At 54.0% G+C, this 26,182-nt stretch overlaps 1 protein-coding gene across 2 annotated transcripts; it reads right to left on the bottom strand.

Moving 5' to 3' along the window:
• Nucleotides 1-937: 937 nt before the first annotated feature.
• On the bottom strand, nt 938-22,947 carry RRM1 (ribonucleotide reductase catalytic subunit M1). 2 transcript variants are annotated; one of them, XM_082048600.1, is made up of 19 exons: nt 22,819-22,947; nt 21,496-21,584; nt 19,437-19,614; nt 18,863-18,963; nt 18,189-18,248; nt 17,192-17,231; nt 16,806-16,968; nt 15,255-15,396; nt 13,789-13,872; nt 13,022-13,183; nt 11,346-11,425; nt 10,647-10,848; nt 9,530-9,679; nt 8,334-8,555; nt 7,855-7,931; nt 6,902-7,037; nt 4,415-4,510; nt 3,583-3,771; nt 938-2,020 (listed from the first exon to the last, which is right to left on the bottom strand). In XM_082048600.1, exons 1-19 carry the CDS (start codon nt 22,835-22,837, stop codon nt 1,832-1,834), a joined length of 2,379 nt encoding a protein of 792 aa, XP_081904726.1. In that variant the 5' UTR covers nt 22,838-22,947; the 3' UTR covers nt 938-1,831. The 2 variants fall into 2 exon arrangements, with proteins under 2 accessions (XP_081904726.1, XP_081904727.1); XM_082048601.1 differs by lacking the exon at nt 22,819-22,947 and adding an exon at nt 21,090-21,302 and having other exon boundaries at nt 21,496-21,585.
• Between the last annotated feature and the right edge of the window lie 3,235 nt (nt 22,948-26,182).

Raw genomic sequence — 26,182 nt, 5'->3', positions numbered from 1 at the left:
AGGGGGGTCTCACAGAGCGGGGCAGAGGGGCAGGATCCCCCAAACCTGCTGCTCACGCTGCTGGGGATGCAGCCCAGGGTACAATGCAGCACAAAGTTAAAACCAGAGGACGACAGAAGGGCAGCGAGCGGTGGCCTCCCGCATTGAAATCCCTTTCTCTCTCTCCTCTTGGGAGCTCGGAGCCGTTTCCTGGCGAGCAGCAGCACCTTGCTGCCACGCAGGGAGCTGCTCGAGGGGGAAACAGTCTGTTCGTCGTCGCTTTAGCTCAACGACAGCACAGTAACAGGCACCTGTTTTGGAAAAGGAGCAAAGCCGACCCTATTCAAGCAACGACGGCGCTGCCCGGGTGCGGGATGTTGGGGAAACAGCAATGAACATCTGGTTCTGTAAGGAAATAAGTGCTTGTTGGCACGTTCTGCAAGTGGAATTCTGCTCCCCCATCAGCCCAGAACTCACTCAGAGTAGGATTTTTCCCAGTCAAAAGGCCCTGGCCCTTGTGGGTGACACTTTTTGGGTGGCACAGCTCACAGGAGCGGCGATTAGACCCTTGGAAACCAAGAGACGCTTCCCAAGGCGTCTGCGGTGGCGCCTTTTGCAGAAACCAGAGCGGAGGAAACGGGGCGAGCGCTGGGCTGGAAAACAAGACCAAGAGTTGAGGCCTCACCAGATCTGCTGCGAACCCACCACACCTCTGTGTGTCACCAAAACAGCGACCGGCGCCACCGCAGCCCCTTCCTCCCGCTTCCCTTAAACCCCACATCTTCAGAACGGCACAGAGAGACACATCCCGCTGGGTTTAGCACAGCTGCCCCAGTAAATATGGAATTCTGCCCCATTTTATAGCACGAGAGCCTTCAGCCAGTGCTGTGGAACAGCGTGGCCATGGCCTCCAGCTGCTGCAGGCGATGTTTAATCAGAAAAAGCCATCACAAGATACTGCTGCTCATTCCCTCCACATTCCAGGCTTTATTGCTTTGGCTGGGTGAACAGGTTCGTGGTACGGTACATGAGTTCAATAAATATTTCAGAACTGGGTGATGAAGCCCCACGGCGCTAGAGCGGGGACTGAAGTACACGGACAGGTACAAATGGATTCGTTTTAAGAGATTTTTAAACTAGCTGGGGTGGGTAAACGCAACTCTTGAAGGAAAGACGGCGTGTGCGCATCGAGCGGCTTCGGCCAAGGGCGGCAGGAAGCCCATGGCCAGCAAACCGCGAGGAATCGGAGCATTTCCTAGAGAATAAACCCACGGCAGCCGTTCTGTGGTCAGAACCGAACGGGAACGCTGAGCGGGCGGAGCGGAGAAGATGGATCCTCTGGGTAGCGACGCCCCGAGCGCGGCTCTGCACCCTCAGGACGCTTTTTGGAAGGGGAAGAGGGGACAGGAGGGCGAGGGGAGCGGGAGGAGGGTCTGACCGGCTGACGCGCACGCTCCGGCTTTCCAAGCTCAGCAGAAATAGCCCCTTGGCCGCCAGAGCGGCAGCACGAGCGCCCCGCACGCCTCTCGCCGCAAGGGCCACGCTGCGGTCAGGGCTGGTTCCTGCTCCGAACACGCCGCTCACAGCCTCTAGTGAACCACAAGAGTTGTCCCAAGTCCCCAGGACACATCTTTATGTGAGTGGCGTCGGCACTTTGTCCGCTCAGCAAAAGTCCTGCCCATACAATTCAACGTACGACCGTGCGAGAGCACCGCAGTTTTCGGGAAGCCCAGCTACTAAAGCAATACACAAACTGTTACATCCCCTCCCCGCGCACCCCCCAGCCGGGTGGGGAGGATACAGCCCTCCAGCCATCACCTCCGGGTCCTGCGGGAGGGCTCCGCTGGCTCCGTTAGGAACCGCACATCAAACACTCCTCGCGGTTCTCTAGGGAGCAGACCATGGCCGCCTTGTTCCTCTCCTTCTCCTCCTCCTCCTTGTTGGCCTTCTCCCGCTCCCGGAGCTTCTCTTTGTTGAGGGTGAACTGGATGGGGTTGGCGGCGGGTTTTGTCCGGAGGTAATACATGCCCGTCTTGAGCCCCTGCGGAGCGAGAGCACGAGTCAGCTCGACGTTGGGCAAAACTGGACCACCGAGGCCAACCTCGCCGAGCCCACGGCACGTACAGCCTCGCAGGGACGGGATTAACGCTGCAAACATCCGCAGCTTCACTGCTCGGGAGAGATAATCCGCTAATGGGACCGGGTTCTTGGAAGGAAACAACCGTTTACCCTTCTAAGAATCGGTGAGACCAACTTTCCACGCAAGAACTTATCCACGATACAGCAGCCATAGGCAAAAACCAGCTACTGCGGAAGTGATAGGAATGGCGAGAAAAACCAGAAGAACTTAATGTATTAATTTAATCCAGATGAAATGAAACAGGGGTTGAACAGGATACCTACCAGAGCAGGCCCAGATAACAATATCTTTCGTATACATCTGTGTAGTGCTGCAGAACTCTCTATCTTGCTTTTGGCACAGATGCTCTCTCTGCTTTTGTGCCTCTGTGCACAGAAGTCTTGCCACATCATTAAGATGAGACGACAAAGTTCGCTCGACAGCTCAATTACAAACATCGAAACAAACACTCTCACTAGGGGCTCTAAATCAACACCAGGGCCTTGATAACTTCACAGTATCACAGTATGTTTGGGATTGGAAGGGACCTGGAAAGCCCATCCAGTGCAATCCCCCCATGGAGCAGGAACACCCAGCTGAGGTTACACAGGAAGGTGTCCAGGCGGGTTGGAATGTCTGCACAGAAGGAGACTCCACAACCCCCTGGGCAGCCTGGGCCAGGCTCTGCCACCCTCACCAGGAACAAGTTTCTTCCCAAATTTAAGTGGAACCTCCTGTGTTCCAGCTTGATCCCATTACCCCTTGTCCTATCATTGTTTGCCACCGAGAAGAGCCTGGCTCCATCCTCGTGGCACTCACTCTTTAGGTATTTATAAACATTAATAAGGTCACCCCTCAGTCTCCTCTTGTCCAGCTCCAGAGCCCCAGCTCCCTCAGCCTTTCCTCACACGGGAGATGCTCCACTCCCTGCAGCATCTTGGTGGCTGCGCTGGACTCTCTCCAGCAGTTCCCTGTCCTGCTGGAGCTGAGGGGCCACAACTGGACACAATATTCCAGGTGTGGTCTCCCCAGGGCAGAGCAGAGGGGCAGGAGAACCTCTCTGACCTACTGACCACCCCCTTCTAACCCACCCCAGGTCCCATTGGCTTCCTGGCCACAAGGGCCCAGTGCTGGCTCATGGTCACCCTGCTGTCCCCAGGACCCCCAGGTCCCTTTCCCCTACACTGCTCTCTAATAAGTAATTTCCCAACCTATACTGGATCCTGGGGTTGTTCCTGCCCAGATGCAGGACTCTACACTTGCCCTTGTTAAATTCCATCAGGTTATTCCCCATCCGACTCTCCAGCCTGTCCAGGTCCCCCATTCTACACTGTCAAAAAATAGTATTTACTCATTGGTCAAATTCCTTCATTAGATGCACTTAGATCTGTTTACAGAATGGAATATCGCTCCCATTTCAGGAATTCCAAAGAATTCCATGCTCATAAATGGTGCCGTTCCCGCCCGCCGCCCTGTTCCCGTACCTGCTTCCAGCCGTAGAAGTGCATGCTGGTGAGTTTGCCGTAGTTGGGCTCGGCGATGTGGATGTTGAGGGACTGGCTCTGGTCGATGAAGGCTCCTCTGTCCGCCGCCATCTTCAGGATGGTCTTCTGGGAGATCTCCCACACCGTCTTGTACAGCTGCTTCAGGTCCTCGGGAATCTCGGGGATGTTCTGAAAACAACAGTTTTCCAGTGCGGTGTAACCGTATTCACGCTCATATCAATGACATCAATTTCTTCCAGTCGCTGGAACCTCAGCAATCCCAACTATTCATATCAATGACATCAACTTCTTCCCATCGCTGGAACCTCAGCAACCCCAACTATTCATATCAATGAAATCAATTTCTTCCAACCGCTGGAACCTCATCAATCCCAACTATTCATATCAATGACATCAACTTCTTCCCAATGCTGGAACCTCATCAATCCCAACTATTCATATCAATGACATCCATTTCTTCCAACCGCTGGAACCTCAGCAACCCCAACCGCATCGGGATGTCACACACTCAGCTCCCGCCTCACTCCCCGCCGTGAAACTGCCCCTTTGGGATGCATCTGAACATTGGTAGAGCCTGCACAAGGCAGCACAGCCACTCGCTGTTCGCTCTGGCAATTATAGCACGTTTCCATCAGCTTTGCTGACACAGGCAGCTCCGGCAGGAACGAATTACCACCCGCAGCAGACACGTGCCCTCCTGTTTCTCACAGGAACGCTGCTCAGCTGAGCTGCTCCTGGCCAGGCCGAGGCGCTGTGTGCAGACCCGAGGCACGTGTGGAACCCCTGCGCCCCCCCGGCTCCCCGCACCTACCTGGATAGAGCCGTTGTGGGCAATGATCTGGTTTTTCATCTCCTCGTTCCACAGGCCCCGCTCCGTGAGATCCTTCAGCAAGTGGGGATTCACAACCTGTCAGGGGCAAAGGCCAAAGAATGAAATCACCTATCACAGAGTCACCGAGGTTTGTGTTGGAGGACCTTCCCAGCTCCCCAGTGCCCCCCCTGCCATAGCAGGGACATCGTCACCAGCTCAGGGTGCTCAGAGCCCCGTCCAGCCTGGCCTGGGATGTCTCAGGGATGGTTCAGCCACCACCTCTCTGGCCAACCCGGGCCAGGCTCTCACCACCCTCAGGGCAACAATTCCTTATATCCACCCTGAATCTCCCTCCTTTAGTTTAAAACCATCACCCCTTGTCCTGTCACAACAGGCCCTGCTCAAAGTCTGTCCCCATCTTTCTTATGGGCCCCTTTTAAGTCCGGAAAGGCCGCACTAAGGTCTCCTGGAGCTTCTCTTCCCCAGCTGAACACCCCAACTCTCTCACCTGTCCCCAGCAGAGCTGTTCCAGCTCTCTGCAACAGGGTGACAACGGGGACATCACAGACGTGAAAGGGGTGTACGGAGCTCCCCGCACAAGGAATGCCAAGAGATGTGAAAGGACAAGATCTTGACTTACCAGAGCCACCGACCGCAACACCAATTACATATAAATAATCATTATTACGTATTAGTACGTAATCATAATTACACATAAATAATCATTAAGACTGGGGTCATAGAATCATCATAGAATGTCCTGAGCTGGAAGGGACCCACGAGGATCATCGAGTTCAACTGCTGTCCCTGCACAGGACAGCCCCAAATTCACACAGACAGTGAGATATTCCCCTTGTCTCACATAAATCTCTTCGCACCGCAACCTGACAGTGTTCAAGAAGAGACTGGACACCGTCCTCAGACACAGGGGGTGACCTGTGGGGTGTCCCTCCGGCTCAGGACATTCTCTGGTTCTCTGCTCGAATTGTTTCACACTCTTTCTGAAAGGACAGACCTCTCTGGATCTGCAAAGCTTTTACACGACCTCCTCAGATGTACCCACAAACTGGCTTAAGGAGAGAAGCCAGAGAGTGGTGGTCAATGGTGCGGAGTCCAGTTGAGGCCAGTATCCAGTGCAGAGCCTCAGGGGGCAGTGCTGGGGCCAGTATTATTCAATATATTCATTAACGATTTGGATGAGGGAATAGAGTGACTGTCAGCAAGTTTGCTGGTGACACCAAGCTGGGAGCAGTGGTGACACTGGAAGCTGTGCTGCCATCAGAGACCTGGACAGGCTGGAGAGCTGGGCGGGGAATAACCTGATGGAATTTAACAAGGGCAAGTGTAGAGTCCTGCATCTGGGCAGGAACAACCCCAGGGTCCAGTATAGGTTGGGAAATTCCATATTAGAGAGCAGTGTAGGGGAAAGGGAGCTGGGGGTCCTGGGGACAGCAGGGTGACCATGAGCCAGCACTGGGCCCTTGTGGCCAGGAAGCCAATGGGACCTGGGGTGGGTTAGAAGGGGGTGGTCAGTAGGTCAGAGAGGTTCTCCTGCCCCTCTGCTCTGCCCTGGGGAGACCACACCTGGAATCTTGTGTCCAGCTGTGGCCCCTCAGTTCCAGCAGGACAGGGAACTGCTGCAGAGAGTCCAGCGCAGCCACCAAGATGCTGGAGGGAGTGGAGCATCTCCCGTGTGAGGAAAGGCTGAGGGAGCTGGGGCTCTTTAGGTTGGAGAAGAGGAGACTGAGGGGTGACCTTATTAATGTTTATAAATATCTAAAGGGTGAGTGCCACGAGGATGGAGCCAGGCTCTTCTCGGTGGCAAACAATGATAGGACAAGGGGTAATGGGATCAAGCTGGAACACAAGAGGTTCCACTTAAATTTGAGAAGAAACTTCTTCATGGTGAGGGTGGCAGAGCCTGGAACAGGCTGCCCAGGGGGTTGTGGAGTCTCCTTCTCTGCAGACATTCCAACCCCCTGGACACCTTCCTGTGTAACCTCAGCTGGGTGTTCCTGCTCCATGGGGGGATTGCACTGGATGAGCTTTCCAGGTCCATTCCAATCCCAAACATACTGTGATACTGTGATACCCACAGTGTACACGCAGCTCTGTGCTCAGGCCTGTGCAAAGCAGCACTGTGCTCGGTCACTCCCGCATGCTGGCCCTTCAGTAATTTCACTAATCACCCTCATTTATCAAATATTCCTCCAGGCCACCGTGAGGCCTCAGAAAGGATGTTTTTCCAGACAAAAGCAGCACTTCTTCATAATTTTACATACTCCACAATGGCTGCTTTGGAATGTGCAAAACTGCACTACTACAGCGCATAGTACGGGCTCCATGTTCCCCTTGGCTCTTGGCCATTGACATGAAGATTTAACCAAGAGTTCCCCAGCGTGTGGCCCCCACCTTGTCTTTCCTGGCAGTGAAAGTTGCCGAAGAGCTTTTCTGCTTTCTGTATCTTTGCGCGGCTGCCTCGCTTACCTGGAACTCCCCCGAGAGGACCCTGCGCGTGTAGATGTTGCTGGTGTAGGGCTCGATGGACTCGTTGTTGCCCAGGATCTGCGCGGTGGAGGCGGTGGGCATGGGGGACAGGAGCAGGCTGTTCCTGACGCCGTACCTGCCAACGGCAGCCGGGTTACAGAGCTCCACCGAGCGAGATGGGACGGAAAAGGCCCGAGAACAGCACGGTTTGCTTAGATACTGGCTGCAAAGAGCGTCAGCACGGGGAACTCTCGGCTCACAGGGAAATCTCACCTTTGCAGGGCAACCTGCAAACCCTCAGATCACCCGTGGCTGAAAAACAGGAGCTCCCCGTAACCTTTAAGGTGGAAGCATAACTAAAGTCTTGGCTATTTTCATCACAAGCCCTTCGTGCTTTAAGGATTCCTGTCCTCAGGATGTCCAAGGCTCAGCTGCTTCCCCCTGTCAGCTGGGGAAAGAGCTCCCGAGCCACGCTGACCTGTCACCACGTCTGTTTAACTGGAACACAAACCACTCACGGAATCATTTGGGTTGGAAAAGTCCCTCAAGATCATGGAGTCCACCCATAACCCACCCCCAGCACTGCCCCATGTCCTGAGAACCTCCTGTCCGTCTGTCCAGCCCTCCAGGGATGGTGACTCCAGCACTGCCCTGGGCAGCCTGTTCCAATGCCCCACAGCCCTTTGGGGACGACATTGTTCCCGAGTTTTGTTCTACTGTCCCTAATCTCCACTCTGCTGATGCACCCAAGATGAAACAAAAGCTCAGCTAAACCAGAGTCTTGGGGTGGGCTCTCTCCGGCTTGTAAGAACAAAAATGAACACAAGCCACCCAGAAAAGTTTGTAAGATCTTCTGGAGCGGGAGTAAACACTTAAGACCATTTTTCTTTTGAGTCACTCAGAGCATATCAAATGTATTTTACATTAAACCCAACCTGTGCCAGGACACTCACTTCGCGATCTTCTCCTTCAGAGCCTTCCAGTCCCACAGGTCAGACGGGGTGACGTTCCACATGTCGTACTGCAGGATCTGAAGAACACAGGCGTGGGCCAAATGGGACAGGGCACTTTGCTCCGCGTTTTACAAATCGCGGTGTAAGTTGACCTGTTATTCCTATCAACTGTTCTCTACAATTCTCAGCGAAGCTCTCGTGTCATCATCTTACAAACAATCTTCTAATGGCGGTAGCAGGGCCAGCAGCGCAGGCTGAGTCTTGTTTTGCTTTTACTGCTCTCTGCACCCTGGTTTAATTTATACATTTCTCACTGCATGTGAGAAGCCAAAAGATGGAGAAAAACCTCAACCACCATTTGCGCTGTTGCAATATCAGCAGCCACTGGTGTTCCAGCCACACGCCACCTGAACCAAAGACCAGACATGGTCATGTCCTCTCCACAGCTTTGCCCCCAACACAGGACGGTTTGTACTCACCCCTTTGCTGACCGGAGACCCCTCGTAGGTCTCGTAGGGCCCCTGCTCCCTGGCCAGCTCGCAGCTGGCTTCCAGAGCCCCGTAGTAAATGGTCTCAAAGATGTGCTGGTTGAGGCGCTGGGCCTCGGGGCTCTCGAACGGGTACCGCATCAGGATGAAGGCGTCGGCCAGGCCCTGCACGCCAATGCCGATGGGCCGGTGGCGCCGGTTGGAGCGCTCGGCCTGCGCGACATTCGAGCAAAGGGAATCATCACCTTCCGCAGAGCCACACAGAATAAATGAGGCTGGAAAGGAGTTTTCATCCCTGCCCTTGCCTAAACTTCGATGGGCAATCCATTCTGCTGCAACAACCCACCTTTCTGTCTTCCCCCACTGTTTGGTGGGGCAGGAATTTGAAGCCCCAGATTAAGTTTGTTAGAAGCGATCGCTGATTTGAATTGCTCAACCTGACAATGGGAGCCACGATTTCGAAGTGAACACTAAGTAAAGCAGACCCAGGAAGACGTTTAAACTCCTGCGTCCAAACTGCACGCGCTAGAAAAATCTGATCCTCATCAGGTTTGGTTTCTCACTTTGGGTATTTGGTTATTTCCTCCCCAAGCGCCCCGCTCTGCTGCTCGTGTCTGTTCCTGTCACACAGCAAACCTGGTCCCATTGCTCTCGACAGTTCCCAACCCTTTCCCCACGTCCCTTCTGGAAAGCGGCCAGCGCACCGCCCAGAAACACCTCAAACCAACAGGACTCAGTGACATCTCCTCAGAACCTTTCCAGGATCCTTCTCTCTGTCCCACTTTCCACCCTGTTCTGAGATTTACGGAAACCCACAAAAAACCCCAAGCGCAGAACCAGCTCAAGGGGAGGTTTTTCCACCACTAAGGAACCGTTCTGAGTCGCAGCTTCGAATGTCACCGATGACGGGTCACATCTGCAAACAGGTTGGTAATGAAACTCCCAACTTCTGGCCAAAAGGGGTGTTCAAAATCCCTCGCTGATTCCTTCTGCTCACGGCTGAACTGGGATCGCTACGGGACCCAACTGGGATCGCTACGGGACCCAAATGGGATCGCTACGGGACCCAAATGGGATCGCTACGGGACCCAACCGGGATCGCTACGGGACCCAACCGGGATCGCTACGGGACCCAACCGGGATGACTGGGGAACCCTTTGTCACCAGCGCCCCAGCGCAGCACCCACCTCCGGCACTGGGTAGTAGTTGATGTCGATGATTTTGTTGAGGTTGCGGACGATGACCTTGGTGACTTCGGCCAGCTTCTTGAAATCATAGGTGTGCTCCGAGGTGACGTACATGTTCAGGGCTATCGAGGCCAAGTTACAAACGGCGACCTGTGCGGAAAACACGGTGGAAAGACGCACGGCAGCAACAAACCCCACGCGATCTCAGTCCCGGAGCGTGCTCTCTAGCCAAAATACACCGAAACAAAGAACCGAGGCTGGAAAAACCCACTCCTCATTCCTGTGCCGTCTTAGGAGTTGCAAAAGGGATAACAACACTTCGAAAAAGGTTTAGAACATTCGAATAACACCATAAAAATGCAGCCTGGTCAATGGTGTTGCCCACCAGCCATCCTACCAGAAACTAAGCCCAACTATTTCTTGTGTTACCAGAACCAGCAGCCGATCTCAGTGAGGTCCAGACTATACTGGGGCATTTTGGGAACAATTTTAAACACTAATATTATTTCCAATCCAGGAGAACTGAAGTAAGCTAAAACTTCTTGTGCAGTGCAGGCAGGATGGTTCTCCATCTCTTCCAGGCTGCTCAGGACTTCATGAATACGCCAAAGAGCGTAAGCTAAAGAATAACTAGTAGAAACTGCTGGTTTCAGTTACAACAGCCTTGAGAGCTTCATTGCACTAGAAACGCTCCACGCTGTATCAACACCAACTCATTTCTACATTATCCTTGGCCTCTTTCAGCAACGCTGCGGTCCAAACGCAGCACATCTGCAGAGCACCGAGAGCGGGGCAGTTCACGGGGATCTCGGGGGGAAGCGACAGTGGGATGTGGGTCTGGGGGGCAGCGAGGGGTGGGTTTACTGAAGGGTTCTTACTCCAGCTCCCAAGAGCTCGCTTCTCCCTCGCCCTTTCTGAGGTTCCCTGTTTCACCCCAAATCCTCCGCGGGAGGTGGAAGGGAGAGGAAACCCACACACAGGGTCAGCGGAGGAGCTGCAAGTACTCCAGGGAAAACATCCCTGCAGTTTTCTGAGCTGCCTCTCCCCTTCCCCAACCAGCCACGTTCTAGAAAGCGGCAACAGGAGCGGTCCCAGCACGTTCCTGCTCTCCACCCACCTCGTCCTTGCTGGTGTACTCCACGATCTCCGTGCACAGGTTGCTGCACTTGATGGTGCCCAGGTTCTGCTGGTTGCTCTTGCGGTTGCAGGCGTCTTTGTAGAGCATGTAGGGCGTGCCGGTCTCCGTCTGCGACTCGATGATGGCGTACCAGAGCTGCTGGGCCTTCACCACCCTGCGCACGCGGCCCTGCCGCTCGTAACTGCAACGGGGAACAGGCGCTTTAGTGAATGCCAGCAACAGCGGGGAAAAACAACCGTCTGTAACACAGGTTCTCTGGCAGGAACAAAACAACCCCGTTGGCTTGGGAACTGCGTGAACGCTGAACTAGCTGGGAGATCTGGGCAGCAGGGTGTCAACACTCCTTGCTCAAAGGAAACAGAAACCTTGCACTACAACAAAGGAGCTTTTCACTGATACCAGTCGTTCGGAACAAACCCATCGACCGCTGCAAGCGGGGATCGCTGCACAATTTCCCCTCTAACAAGCTAAACCAGCTCGTCCGTAGTTCTGTCTGAGCGGGTCACAGTTTGAAGCAAACTGTAAGCAGATATCCCAGTCTTTGTCCTTTCATTGGTGTGATAACTGAATCACTGACCCCTCGTGAGCCAAGCCCACAAAGCTGCGCTTCGGCTCCCGCGCCAACCAGCGCGGCGCTGGGAAGGGACGGCGACTCCAGCGTCTATTCACGTCTCTTACCTCTCATATAGTTTCTCAAACTCCTCTCCCCAAACCTCATCCAGGCCAGGACACTCGTTTGGACACATTAAGGACCAGTCCTGGGAGAAGGAAAAATATTCGGAGAAAATCTATAGGCACTCTGTAAATTCAAGGAATTCAACTTGATCGGCAAATCTGCTGCAAGCAGGAACACACAAACTAAACCTCCCGTCCCAAAAAAACAGGACCCAGCTCTGCCCGCAGACACGGGGAAGGCGTTTGTCACACCAGTCAGATTTATTTTGAAATGAATTATATGATCACTTATGATGAAAATGCATTTTCAGTCTTGAAATGGCCGGTTCTCAAGGTAGAACCCATTTTAAAGCAAATCCAAGCAGCCACGTGAAGATCAATTTCTTTCAGATTTTGATGCCTTATCCAGAGTAAAAATGTACCGTTCCAGTATCAGCACATAAGTCACAGGCTGCGAGATGGAGCAGAGAGTCCCACTGGAGCTCTCCAGCCCCCTTCTCTGCCTGCAGAGCCTGGTTCTCACCACAGTATCACAGTGTGTTTGGGATTGGAAGGGACCTCAAAAGCTCATCCAGTCCAATCCCCCTGCTGGAGCAGGAACGCCCAGGTGAGGTTACACAGGAAGGTGTCCAGGCGGGTTGGAATGTCTGCACAGAAGGAGACTCCACAACCCCCCTGGGCAGCCTGTTCCAGGCTCTGCCACCCTCACTGAGAAGAAGTTTCTTCTCAAATTTAAGTGGAACCTCTTGTGTTCCAGCTTGATCCCATTACCCCTTGTCCTATCATTGTTTGCCACCGAGAAGAGCCTGGCTCCATCCTCATGGCACTCACCCTTTAGATATTTATAAACATTAATAAGGTCACCCCTCAGTCTCCTCTTCTCCAAACTAAAGAGCCCCAGCTCCCTCAGCCTTTCCTCACACGGGAGATGCTCCACTCCCTCCAGCATCTTGGTGGCTGCGCTGGACTCTCTGCAGCAGTTCCCTGTCCTGCTGGAACTGAGGGGCCACAACTGGACACAAGATTCCAGGTGTGGTCTCCCCAGGGCAGAGCAGAGGGGAAGGAGAACCTCTCTGACCTACTGACCACCCCCTTCTAACCCACCCCAGGTCCCATTGGCTTCCTGGCCACAAGGGCCCAGTGCTGGCTCATGGTCACCCTGCTGTCCCCAGGACCCCCAGCTCCCTTTCCCCTACACTGCTCTCTAATATGTAATTTCCCAACCTATACTGGATCCTGGGGCTGTTCCTGCCCACATGCAGGACTCTACACTTGCCCTTGTTAAATTCCATCAGGTTATTCCCCGCCCAGCTCTCCAGCCTGTCCAGGTCTCTGATGGCAGCACAGCTTCCAGTGTCACCACTGCTCCCAGCTTGGTGTCACCAGCAAACTTGCTGACAGTCACTCTACTCCCTCATCTAAATCGTTAATGAATATATTGAATAATACTGGCCCTAGTACTGCCCCCTGAGGCTCTGCACTGGATACAGGATCAACTGGACTCCGCACCATTGACCACCACTCTCTGGCTTCTCTCCTTAAGCCAGTTTGTAACCCAGTTTGCAACCCAGGGCTGCAGCGGCTTTTCCAGCTGCTCCTGCACTGCTGGGACAGCCCCGCGGCCCCTGCTGAGCTCCGTCCCAGGAACAGACCCGCTCTGCGCCAGTCCGGCTCCTCACCTGGTTGGTTTCAACCCGCTTCATGAAGAGATCTGGAATCCAGAGGGCAAAGAAAAGGTCTCTGGCTCGCTGCTCCTCCTTCCCCGTGTTCTTCTTCAAGTCGAGGAACTCAAAGATGTCCAGATGCCACGGCTCCAGGTAGATGGCGAAAGCCCCGGGTCTCTGACACGTAAAACACAGTCGAGATCAGAACAGACTTCCCTTGGAAACAAAATCTCCTCGGCTGCTCCTGAGCACACACAACACCCCAACTAACCAGAGCCTGGGTTTCTAGTCTTGTTAAGGCAATTTCAATGTGCTTTTTTTGTGTGTTACTCATTGGAACCGGGCCATGTTACTAGTTCCAGATTCTCAATTTAGTACCCAAAATATGTTTCCTCTGTGTCAACAGTTTGACAAATCTTAGATTTACTTATTGAGTCACGTCTCCATTGGCCTCTGGACCATCCGAAGACAAAGAACATGGGTCAAGCAGCTTTGTGCAGCCTGACACCTGAATTCACTGCTCAAGGAGCGGTGAACAACCAGCGCGGGAGGCTGATGTAACACATGTGCATCACACAGAAACGTACCAAAAATATACCTGCGTGATAGAATGTATAGAGAAAGGGGAACGCCAGAATATCAACCAGAATGGGGGAAAATGCCTGGCTTTAATTCTGTGTCATCTACCACCACTTTGTCCGCTCATTGGCTTTATTGGGTCAATCACAGAGGTGGATCCTCCCTCTGGCCTGAGGCTCCCGTCTCTAATTTAAAGGCAGTACCTTGTTTCCACCTTGATCCACGTAGCGGGCGGTGTTGTTGTAGACCCGCAGCATCGGCACGAGCCCGTTGGAATTGCCGTTGGTCTGCAAAGGCACAGAAAACCACCAACAATGAAAAGCAACCGCCTGGGGAGACAGGCGCACGTGTCCTGTGTGTCTCACACCCGGCTGCAAAACTCTTATCACATCCTGGTCATCCATTATGCTGCGAGCAAGGGGCTGACAACCCCAATCGGGTGTGTGGTAGCCCCTTCCCCTCATCTTATTTTTAAATGTACAAAAATTGATGCATTAATATAGCAGCTACTGGTCCCAGAGTTAATAAAATGTACCTCCTAACTGCTTTTCTCCATATGACACAATCTAAAGGCTTTACATACACTGCGACAAAAAAACTAAGCACACATTCACAGATCATTTTAAGCAGTTAGACATAAAATGAAAAGGGGTAACGCACGAGTCTCTGAGCACATTCCTAGGCTGCTCATGCACAAGTAAGTTGGAATCGTCTAATCAAACAGTGGATTAAGATCCTGGGTTTGGAAGGACTTCTACTAAGAAGCCAGAACTCCAAGGACAACCAACCCTTTTGCCTTGGAGCCCACTGAAAAGCGAAGGACTGCTGAGCTGGACCGGGCTGACCACCTGCTGAGCTGGACCGGGCTGACCACCTGCTGAGCCGGACTGGACTGACCACCTGCTGAGCTAAACCGGACTGACTACCTGCTGAGCCGGACTGGACTGACCACCTGCTGAGCTGGACTGGACTGACCACCTGCTGAGCCGGACTGGACTGACCACCTGCTGAGCCGGACTGGACTGACCACCTGCTGAGCTGGACTGGACTGACCACCTGCTGAGCTGGACTGGACTGACCACCTGCTGAGCCAGATTGGACTGACCACCTGCTGAGCTGGACTGGACTGACCACCTGCTGAGCCGGACTGGACTGACCACCTGCTGAGCTAAACCGGACTGACCACCTGCTGAGCTAAACCGGACTGACTACCTGCTGAGCCGGACCGGGCTGACTACCTGCTGAGCCGGACCGGGCTGACTACCTGCGGAGCCGGACCGGGCTGACTACCTGCGGAGCTGGACTGGGCTGACCACCTGCTGAGCTAAACCGGACTGACTACCTGCTGAGCTGGACTGGGCTGACTACCTGCTGAGCCGGACCGGGCTGACTACCTGCTGAGCTGGACCGGGCTAACTACCTGCTGAACTAAACCGGACTGACTACCTGCTGAGCCGGACCGGGCTGACTACCTGCGGAGCTGGACCGGGCTGACTACCTGCGGAGCTGGACCGGGCTAACTACCTGCTGAGCTGACTGGGCTAGCTACCTGCTGAGCTGGACTCGGCTAACTACATGCTGAGCCAGACTCACTTGGTAGAAGCCGCATGGATTTGGCAACTGAAATACGGCCATTCCGTGAGAGCAGGAGGGTGCCGGGGACACTCACCCCCGCGATGTAGCTGCCCGTGGCGCGGATGCAGCTCACGGCCAGGCCAATCCCCCCGGCAGACTTGGAGATGAGCGCGCAGTGCTTGAGCGTGTCGTAGATCCCCTCGATGCTGTCGTCCTTCATGCACAGCAGGAAACAGCTGCCGGGAACAAACAGCTTCAGCGTACAAAGATTACCAAAAAATAAGTCAAAGAGAATTTAACCAGGGCTGGGCAAAACCAAGGGGACACACGGCATCTTTAACACGCTACGCAAAGCAAATACATCAAGGAAAACCAAAGGTTGCAAGGACGGTTCGAGAAAACATCACAAGCAACAGCTGTATTATTGATAAGTGTGTTGGCGAAGTAAAACATTTTTAAAATCATCTCAACTACGCTTGCTATTTTAGCATGTTTTAGAAAACAATTACCAGGACTTATTCTGTCATCTACAGAAGACTATGTGTATACATAACTTTTAAATAAAATATAACCACTTCCATTAGGTTTAGAAGCTGACAGAATCCCAGGATGTGAGGGGTTGAAGGGCCCTGGAAAGCTCATCCAGTGCAATCCCCCCATGGAGCAGGAACACCCAGATGAGGTTACACAGGAAGGTGTCCAGGTGGGTTGGAATGTCTGCAGAGAAGGAGACTCCACAACCCCCTGGGCAGCCTGGGCCAGGCTCTGCCACCCTCACTGGGAACAACTTTCTTCTCCTATTTAAGTGGAACCTCCTGTGTTCCAGTTTGCACCCATTGCCCCTTGTCCTGTCACTGGTTGTCACCAGAAGAGCCTGGCTCCATCCTCCTGACACTCCCCCTTTCCATATTGATCCCCAGGAATGAGTCCCCCCTCAGTCTCCTCTTGTCCAGCTCGAGCCCCAGCTCCCTCAGCCTTTCCTCCCACGGGAGATGCTCCACTCCCTCCAGCATCTTGGTGGCTGCGCTGGACTCTCTCCAGCAGTTCCCTGTCCTGCTGGAGCTGAGGGGCCACAACTGGACACAAGATTCCAGGTGTGGTCTCCCCAGGGCAGAGCAGAGGGGCAGGAGAACCTCTCTGACCTACTGACCACCCCCTTCTAACCCACCCCAGGTCCCATTGGCTTCCTGGCCACAAGGGCCCAGTGCTGGCTCATGGTCACCCTGCTGTCCCCAGGACCCCCAGGTCCCTTTCCCCTACGCTGCTCTCTAATATGGAATTTCCCAGCCTATACTGGAACCTGGGGTTGTTCCTGCCCAGATGCAGGACTCTACACTTGCCCTTGTTAAATTCCATCAGGTTATTCCCCGCCCAGCTCTCCAGCCTGTCCAGGTCTCTGATGGCAGCACAGCTTCCAGTGTCACCACTGCTCCCAGCTTGGTGTCACCAGCAAACTTGCTGATGGAAACCTGAGTATTTTTCCCCGAAGATCAAAAATCAAGTTAAATTTGACAGCAGCTTCTCAAATCTTCATAAAGCTGCCGCAGAGACACAGCTGCTGTCTTTAGAAGCCGTGACAGCGTTTCACTGGAACAGGCCCCATCCCAGGACGTTCTCTCGGTCAGCCGTGCGCCAGGCGCGGTACCTGGAGAGCTGCGGGCGGTTGGTGCCGGCGTTGAAGAGCGTGGGGGAGGCGTGGGTGAACCACCGCTCCGACAGCAGGTTGTACGTCTCGATGGCGGCGTCGATGTCGTGTTTGTGGATCCCCACCGCCACCCGCATCAGCATGTGCTGCGGACGCTCCGCCACTGGGAACGAGAAGGTGAGGAGAAGAAGGAACATCAGCGTGACATGTAAACGTGCAGATACACAGAGGTCCTCTCAATCAGCTCCAACACGTGCGATGGTTTCCATAGAATCACAGAATAACTGGGGTTGGGAGGAACCTCGGGAGGTGTCCAGCCAAACCTCCTGCTCCAAGAAGAGTCAGCTAAGAGAATCGCACTTCAAGCCAATACAGACAGTTCTTACCTTTTGAGTTGATCTTCAGCAGGTAGGAGCGTTCTAGAGTCTTTAAAAAGAGAGAATGCACTTTAGTAGACGTGCGGGTTTCAGTTTAAAACCAAAAAAATCCTATTAACTCCAAACTCAAGCACCTTAGAATCACTGAATCATTCCGCTTGGAAGAGACCCTCAAGATTATCAAGTCCAACCCTAAAATCCATGTCTCATATGCCAGGCGTCAAGGGAAACACCAGCCCTGCGCTCCGCTCCTCCTCGTGTCACTGGCACAGGACACGAGGCGGCCAATGGCCACAGAAACCAGAGGCCACAGTGAGATCCCAAGGATTTGCACCCCGGATTACACCCAGATTACCTGCAGCTGCCAGGTTCAACGCCACCTCCCGACCCCAGTGAACCAAGGCTGGAGATGAGGGGGCGCCCACTCTCCACAACCCCATCCCTCCTCAAAATATTGTTAGTTACATTACAACAGCGCTTTCCAGACAACCTGTGTCACAGTTGGGGTGTTGAACACCCCAAGTTACAAACAGGATGAATTTACAGCTAGAGCAGATGCCTTTGGAGCCTGTGCCGAGCGGACTACAGCAACCATTACAAGGAGGGGGTGTCAGGAGCTGTATATCTAAATAGAGAAATGGCGGGGAAAAGCAAAAGTGCCTTTTTGGGTTATTACGAACCAGGTTATTCCCTCAAGAAAGGGGCAGGAGCTGGGAAGCTCCCAGCAACGCCCCGTGCGCCTTGTGGGCTCAGAGCCCCACGCTTACGATACCAGAGCAGCCACGGGAAGGCGACGACGCCAGAACACAGCACACGATTCATCCAGTTGGGCAACAGCTTCCTGCAGGTCCTCCTCGTTTCTTACAAACCCACTAACGTCACACCTACCCCAGTGCCCTTTTCCCAAATCCAGGTGATTCTGCAGTATTATCAGCCGTCCCAAAAGACTCAGCCCCAGAAAAATAGCCAAAGAGCAGTTTTCAGTGTCCAGAGCAACGTTTTTTACCTTGAAACCAAAATAGTTGTAGGAGAAGTCTCTGTCGTAGATAATGGCAGAATTCAGGCGCTGGGGGGAGAAAACACAGAGAAAAATCACATTTACAATCAGATTTGTTGTCGCACGTTAATGCCAACGCTGTTCAGCACTTCTCACCAGAAAGGTCCTGTGAAACAGGTATCGCTCAGAGCGCTTGTCTTGAATAAAATGCGGTTTTAACATTATTTTCCCAAGTACAACGCACAATTGTTGGCTGCGCTTGACCAGAGTCCAACCAGACACCAAGAAACACCAGATAGAGTCAAAATACCAACGTGACCCCCCCAGAAGAACAGAGACCTGGAACAACCTGAAACCAGCAACCAGCCGGCACCATTCTGGGCACACAGAACAGATTCCTGCAGCAAAAGGTGCTTTTTATCAAATTAATTAGTTGTGCCGATACCCAGGAAAACGGATTCTACTACAGAAACATCCTTGGATGACGGAAATTCCCACATCATCTCTATTAAGCTCTCCAGAACAGAGCAGTTATCACTTGCACTGGTTTCTGCACTGGCTTTTTTGTCCTAAACCAGACGTAGCTTACTCAAAAATAAGAAAAATAAATTCTCTGAATTATTTGCTGAATATTGAAAACTTAGAAGTGGAAAGGAAAGAAACAAACCAAACCAGTTACGTACATCTTTGTTGGCCAAAACTATGTCTAGAGTCTCTTTGGAGATCATGGGCGAGTGCTTCCCGTTGTGAGGGTTGATGTAGTTGTAGAGATCGTCCATCACGTCTGCGACAGAAAGGGGGTTAAGAACACCCGCAGACCTCGACACGCGTGGTCCGACGTGTGCGCCCGAGGACTGAGCAGGCAGCACCACCCACCCTCTAAAATTACCCCCTCAGCTCCACAAACGTGCAGCTTTTCTTCCACCTGCTGTTCCTAATCGGTTAACCGTACAAACGGCACTTCTCTTACAAGATTTTTATAGAATTTATAGCACGTAATAAATGGGAAAGAAAGCGCCACCTAATTTCAGGCAGTTATTTTTCACCCATCTATTTATACAGACACTTCTCACAAAGCAGGCAATCTCGTTTTCCTTGTGACGTGCCTAAAACTCCTGGTTTTCATCTCCATGGCATTTTTAGTGAGCCTGGGTACTCGCTAACATCTCCCTGAGAAAGATTTCCATAAATACACCCCCTCGAGCTCCCACTCCCGCTGTGCCGAATGGCTGCCCGAGTGCCCGTGGAGCCACTGACCGCTGAAGACTTTCTTGGTCTCCTTGTGCAGGTTGGAGACGGCGATCCTGGCCGCCAGGATGGCGTAGTCGGGGTGCTTGGTGGTCAGCGTGGCGGCCGTCTCGGCAGCCAGCGTGTCCAGCTCCACGGTCGTCACGCCGCTGTACAGCCCCTGAATCACCTTCATGGTGATCTGGGCCTGAAAATGGAGAGTTCGGGAGGTTACCTGCCTGGTGTCGGGAAAAATATCCTGGTGTTTCAGCCGTTTAAGATGTGAGATATGCTTCACTATACACAGTGCTGTTTGAATAGAAAAGCAAATTAAAATATCAAACACTCTTGGGAGTACTAAGTCCTAAAATTGTAGAGTAATCCTGGGGCAGAAGGGAGAGTGAGGAAAGAGTGAAGAAAGCAGAAACTGTCAATCTGGAACCATTAACAGCTTTTTCTCTGCAGACACCTTCCTGAAGGCTGGAACAGAGCAGCGAAGTTCACAGGGAGAACAGTCAGATTAAAACAGCATTTGTATGCACTGGGCCCTTGTGGCCAGGAAGCCAATGGGACCTGGGGGGGGTTAGAAGGGGGTGGTCAGTAGGTCAGAGAGGTTCTCCTGCCCCTCTGCTCTGCCCTGGGGAGACCACACCTGGAATCTTGTGTCCAGTTGTGGCCCCTGAGTTCCAGCAGGACAGGGAACTGCTGCAGAGAGTCCAGCGCAGCCACCAAGATGCTGCAGGGAGTGGAGCATCTCCCGTGTGAGGAAAGGCTGAGGGAGCTGGGGCTCTGGAGCTGGACAAGAGGAGACTGAGGGGGGACTCATTCCTGGGGATCAATATGGAAAGGGGGAGTGTCAGGAGGATGGAGCCAGGCTCTTCTGGTGACAACCAGGGACAGGACAAGGGGCAATGGGTGCAAACTGGAACACAGGAGGTTCCACTTGAATATGAGAAGCAACTTGTTGGGGGTGAGGGTGTCAGAGCCTGGCCCAGGCTGCCCAGGGGGTTGTGGAGTCTCCTTCTGTGCAGACATTCCAACCCGCCTGGACACCTTCCTGTGTAACCTCAGCTGGGTGTTCCTGCTCCATGGGGGGATTGCACTGGATGAGCTTTCCAGGGCCCTTCAACCCCTGACATCCTGGGATTCTGTGAAGTTTTGAAACCCCAAATGAAGTTTGACTTTATAAGGGCCTGGACGCACTACGCTTAAAATCATTTCATGACAAGAGAAAAAAAAAACCCAACCCTGGAGGGGATCCAGTGGCTTTTGCTTCATGACTTAACCTCGTCCTCATCGGCCAGGTGGGAACTCTCGCAGGAAAAGACATTTATTACATCCACCATCTCAAAAGTATTTTCTGCTTTACTCTCAAGCATTTAGCACTGAGCACTACAAGAAAGGGCGGGTTCTACACTGCAGGAGGGAGATCTGATGTGAAAACAGATCATTAGATCTTGGGGATGGGAAGAGCAAGTTGGCAAGTCGAAATGAACATAGACTGGGTCTGCACAAAAACCCCGCGGAGAGCCGTGGATCCAGGAGGGAACCGTCCTCTGCGCAGGCTTTGCAAGGAGGAGCTTACAGAGGCGGGATCAACACACAATCCAAATCTTACGCAGCTCAAAAAAAGCAAAGTAGGGATATTATAACGACGGGGGGTCTGTCGGACAGAAAGGGCACCTTGTTTTAGCAAGAGCTGCTTTCCGTATCGTGTTGCTCCAGCTGCGCAGATTGAAATTGAGAGTGATCTACCAAAACCACAGTATGCGAGTTGGGGCAAACAACGACGCTTTTTTTTAAGCACGAGCTCAATCACTTCAACAATGTTTCAAGTAAAAGCAGTTTAGAATAGGTAAACTGATTCTCCCTCCACGACAGTCTCAGAATCTATATCTGTGAGGGTAAAAAAAAACAACTCAGAACATGAACAATTAGAAGAAACACATTATGAGTGCATTTTGCAAGAGTTCCTGCACAAGCCATTAGTTGGCTTTTGCCACATAGAATAACTGGGTAACACCCGCTCCCGGCTCCCAGCAGATCACAGGGGCAGAGAACAGGACAGCAGGACAAAGGACAGACTCACGGGATCCACGAAGTCGGCGTTGAGCCCGTAGCAGAGCTTCTGGATGCGCGACGTGATCTTGTCAAACATGACGCGCTCCTGGCGCCCATCTGCGGAGAAGAGGTCGCTGTTATCACGGCTGCTCCCGTTACCATGAAGAACCAGTGAAGCCCAGTATCCCCCTGCCCAGCACCTCGCACACCGAGCCAGCGCTCGTCTGGGGGAACCCGGGCTGGGAATCACCAAGGAGAAGCTGTTGAGGTTCTCTGAGACGCGACCCCTGTGCCCTCACATTCACGATCTGCTACGCACGGTCTCCGTAGGTCTCCGTACAGCGAACAAAATAGAACAGGGAGCTCACCCCACTTAAATGGGGGACAGAGACTTGTGCCCCAGGGCACGGGTTGTACCTCGGAAGAGGAGAAGGGAGCTGGTCCCCACTGGTCCCACAACATGCAGGGACATGAGGAGCAGCCCTAAGGCTCTCGCACCATTTGGGGTCCCCATTTCCAGGTCAAGGAACCATCCCAGGCTGAGCAAGCTGAGCTGGTGAAGATGTCCCTGCCCGTGGCACTGGGGAGCTGGGAAGGTCCTTCAGCCCAAACCATCTGTGACTCTGTGATTTACCCAAGAGCTGATACTACTGGGGGCTCCTCCCGTGACCCCAGGGGTGGGAACCAAGCCCAAAGCTCCTCGCTATGGCTGGGGGGGCTCCTAAAGCAACCTGAGGGGTCTCAGCTCTTGATACCATGGGGGGAGCTCCCTCCCTCCCAGGTCCCCCAGTGCAGAGGGGGTGCTGTCCCCAAAACAGAGGGGGGTCCCATCTGCTCATGTTCGGTGCCAGGGGAGGGTCCTTCCAATGGGGGTCCTGTCCCCTCACAGCAGGGCCCTGAGGGACCCCCAAAGCAGAGGGAATCCCGTCCTTCCACATTCGGTGCCATGACCCCCCCCAAAACCCCCAAAACAGATGGGGGTTCCATCTGCTCACTTTGGGTGCTACCGCACACCAGGGTCCACGAGGGGACCCCCAAAACAGAGAGGATCCCATCCCCTCATAACAAGGACATGAGAGGACCCCCAAAATAGAGGGATCCCATCCCCTCACACCAGGGCCATGAGGGGACCCCCCCTAAAACAAAAGAGTCCTGTCCCCTCACACCAGGGCCACCCCAAAGTACCAGACACCATGAGAGGAGACCCCCAAAACAAAGGGGTCTTGTTCTCCCACACCAGACGCCATGAGGACCCCCCACAGCAGAGGGGTCCCGTCCCCCCCCCCCAGGCCCATGACAGGGAGACCCCCCACACTCCCCGCAGCGCGGGGACCCCCCGGTGTCCCCTCACCCCGCTTCACGACGTGCATGGCGGCGGTCGCGTCCCCAACGGCTCCTGAGCGCCAAGCGCGGTCCCGGCGCCTCCCGCTCCCGCCAAGTGCGCTGGCCCCGCCGCGCCGCCGTAGCGCCCCGCCCCACCGGCTGAGGCTGCGGGAGACATCTTGCCTCCGGGCACCGGCTGCTTCTGTGCCGCCTTCCCCCACCGGCACGGCCTCAGCGCAGCCTTTCACCACTAGCGGAGCCCCATCCTGTCCTTCATCCCCACCGTCCTGCCGTCTGCTCCCGGGAAGCACCACGCCGCCAGGGAAGACCGTGCCGCCTGCCCTCTTCCAAGATGGCGGCGCAGCCCGCCTCCCTCTGGCGGGACAGGAAAGGGCGGGCGTGCCGGCGACAGGGCGCGGCGTACGGAGCCCGCGAAGGGACAACACGCCCTCGTCCTGCCCTAAGCAGTATAACAATAACAATGGCAATTATTAGTGTAGTAAAGCGAGGTCCATAACATCTAACGCGATCTGACAAAGGAGAGGCGGCCCCGCAGGCCCCTTTCTGCCCTCACCCCGCACAGAACGGCGCTGCCCCTGTGCCCCGCATGGCGCCCAGCCCAGGCGCATGTCCCACCACAAAGACCTTTTGGGATCTCAGAAAGCCCATGGCCACCCTTAGAACATCAGGACTCTCGCTGGTGATGAGGGGGCAGCCTCCCCGTGTGCCTCGGGAGGGGGAGCCCCCTCCAGCGCCCGTGAGCAGCCACCGGTGCCCCCGCAGCGGTTGTTCCTCGCAGCTGCAGGGGGGACGTCTGTGTCCAAAAAACACCCAAAGCGCTGCTGAGGTTCATGCACATAATCCAGCCCGAAACACCGGGACTTCCTCTGCAGGTCTCCAACAACTATCTGAAAGGAGGTTGAAACATGGAGGGGGTCGTTCTCCCCAGGAACAAGCGCCAGGAGCAGAGGAAACGGCCTCAAGTTGCGCCAGGGGAGGTTGAGGTTGGATGTGGGAACAATTTCTTCCCCAAAGGGCTGTGGGGCATTGGAACAGGCTGCCCAGGGCAGTGCTGGAGTCACCATCCCTGGAGGGCTGGACAGACGGACAGGAGGTTCTCAGGACATGGGGCAGGGACAGGGTAGGGAATGGGTGGACTCAATCCTGAGGGACTCTTCCAATCAAAATGGTTGTATGATTCTAGACTAACCTGCTCTGAATGCCTTGGAAACCAGCAGCCATGGCACCTGTGAGTCTGAAATGACATGATAATATCTGGAATTTATAGTTTACAGCATCTTTTCTGCACCAAGTGCCTCTTCCCATCCCAGAAGCTCGCCCATCTGCACAGGATGGTGCTGAGCTGCTCAGCACCGCACAGCCCCGACTCTGCCACTGGGAAACTCCACGTTTTGCACCCGGACGATATAATCATCCAATGTGCCCTTTGGCCGAGATGAGTCCCGTGGGACTCAGAAAGAGATCCCAAGAGCTTTGGTGGTACGGAGGGGCTGGAAGTTCAGTTATTTATGTCTTCTGGACGAACCACTGTCTCTTCCCACGTGAGGGCGTTAATTCCGTTCAGACTCGGAGCAAAAATGGCAATTAATGTTTCCTCGGCACCCAGGTTTGCTGTGAAGGTGCCCAGCACACCGGCAGCTCAGCCTGATCCCGCTCAGCTTGAGCAAACCAGGAGCAGAGAGCGTGGCAGCCCAAACGGCTCCATCTCAACGGCGTGACACAGGGAAATTTGGGAACTGATCAGGAACAGCGAACAAATTCAGGGTTGTTTCTCTATTTTATTGGAAATAGGCCTACAGAAGGAAAAGCGTGACATTCTGATCCATCTGAAGCCTGAGCTGTGCTCTCAGATCTTTGCCCTCAAGTTCTACTTTGTGTTTTATTCGCTATTTTTTGACAGACCGGTGGTAGGTGGAGCAGTTGTTTCATTTAGCGAGGATGTGGCTGTGTGTTGTGGGTTACACGGCGGCGGAGGACAAGCAGCCTCCTCCCTGCAGCGCGGCTGTGCCGAGGTCGGAACGGCCAAGATAAACCAGCTCCAACGCCGAGAGGTGAGTTTGGGGAGGAAACGTAGCAACGAGAAACAAACTTCCTGAGGCCACGCAACGTTTCACCTCCACCCAGCTCCGAGGCAGCTGTGGCTGGAGCGAAACTTCTGCGCTAGCAGGTTCCTGTTGTTACTCGTTTGCTGTTTTCCATGGTGAAATTCCCTCTGGCTGAACAAGCTGCGAACTGTCCGAGCACATCCAGCACCTGCAGAAGGGCGCTGAGCTTCTCCCGGCTGGAGAACACGCTCTGGGCTGGGACAGCACTCGGAACCGAACCGAGGTTGCTTCAGTACTTTATATTGACACAGTGCAAAGCCATAATACGAAGGATCGGGTCGTGCCGTGGATCGAGGGGACAGACACAGCGAGGAAGTGCCACCACCGCATCGTGCTCTGCAGGGAGCCCAGGGTGCCGGTCCCTCTGCAGAGCTTTGCGTCTTATCTCACCCCGGAGCTGACACACTCTGCGATGTCCTCATACCAAACCCTCTTCTGGACCAAAGGTCTAACCTGCCTTTCAGCAGGGACCAGAGTTCAGACGTTTCCTCCAAAGCAGCCGTTGGTGATGATGGTGATTTATCTGACTATGTATCTGGTAAAGCTGTGCAAGCCTTGAGCTCACGTCTTCCCCTTGGAGGAGGGGGTTCAGACTTGTGCTCCCACCACACGGGGAGCCCCATCCCTGCCAGGTCCAGGGGTCACAGACTCACGGAATGGTTGGAGATCATTGAGTCCAACCCACCTGCTAACGCAGGGTCACCCGGAGGGGGTCTCAGGATGGACACTCTCCAGTTCCCCCAGTGAAGATCTCCTGCTTTTCCCAGTCAGCTTAGTGGATCACCAGACCATACCTGACCCATTCCCATCCTGCAAAAGTGTTCTGGGTTGAAAATACTTGATTCTGCTAAACCTGTGTTTGGAATGTGTCCCTGCCTCCCCTCTCCCGTCCCTGCTGCCATGGTGGGAGACGGTCCTGTTTCTAGGGGTGTTTCCTTCTTCTGAAGAACCTGTTCCAGGGTCAGGAGCAGCTGGCCCCAGGAGCAGTGTAGGGAAAAGGGACCTGGGGTCCTGGGGACAGCAGGGTGACCATGAGCCAGCACTGGGCCCTTGTGGCCAGGAAGCCAATGGTACCTGGGGTGGGTTAGAAGGGGGTGGTCAGTAGGTCAGAGAGGTTCTCCTGCCCCTCTGCTCTGCCCTGGGGAGACCACACCTGGAATATTGTGTCCAGTTGTGGCCCCTGAGTTCCAGCAGGACAGGGAACTGCTGGAGAGAGTCCAGCGCAGCCACCAAGATGCTGCAGGGAGTGGAGCATCTCCCGTGTGA

The sequence above is a fragment of the Streptopelia decaocto genome (assembly GCF_964273445.1).
Source record: "Streptopelia decaocto genome assembly, chromosome: 1".
Lineage (NCBI taxonomy): Eukaryota > Metazoa > Chordata > Aves > Columbiformes > Columbidae > Streptopelia > Streptopelia decaocto.
Note: the sequence above shows the minus strand (reverse complement) of the source record. Positions and strands in the feature narration are given on the sequence as shown.

Excerpts from the sequence above, each read along its gene's own strand:
- RRM1 (XM_082048600.1), bottom strand. Across the intron at positions 8,556-9,529 it reads ACTACTACCCAGTGCCGGAG|GCCGAGCGCTCCAACCGGCG; the intron begins GTGGGTGCTGCG and ends AATGTCGCGCAG. Across the intron at positions 7,932-8,333 it reads GGTCTCCGGTCAGCAAAGGG|ATCCTGCAGTACGACATGTG; the intron begins GTGAGTACAAAC and ends TGTGTTCTTCAG.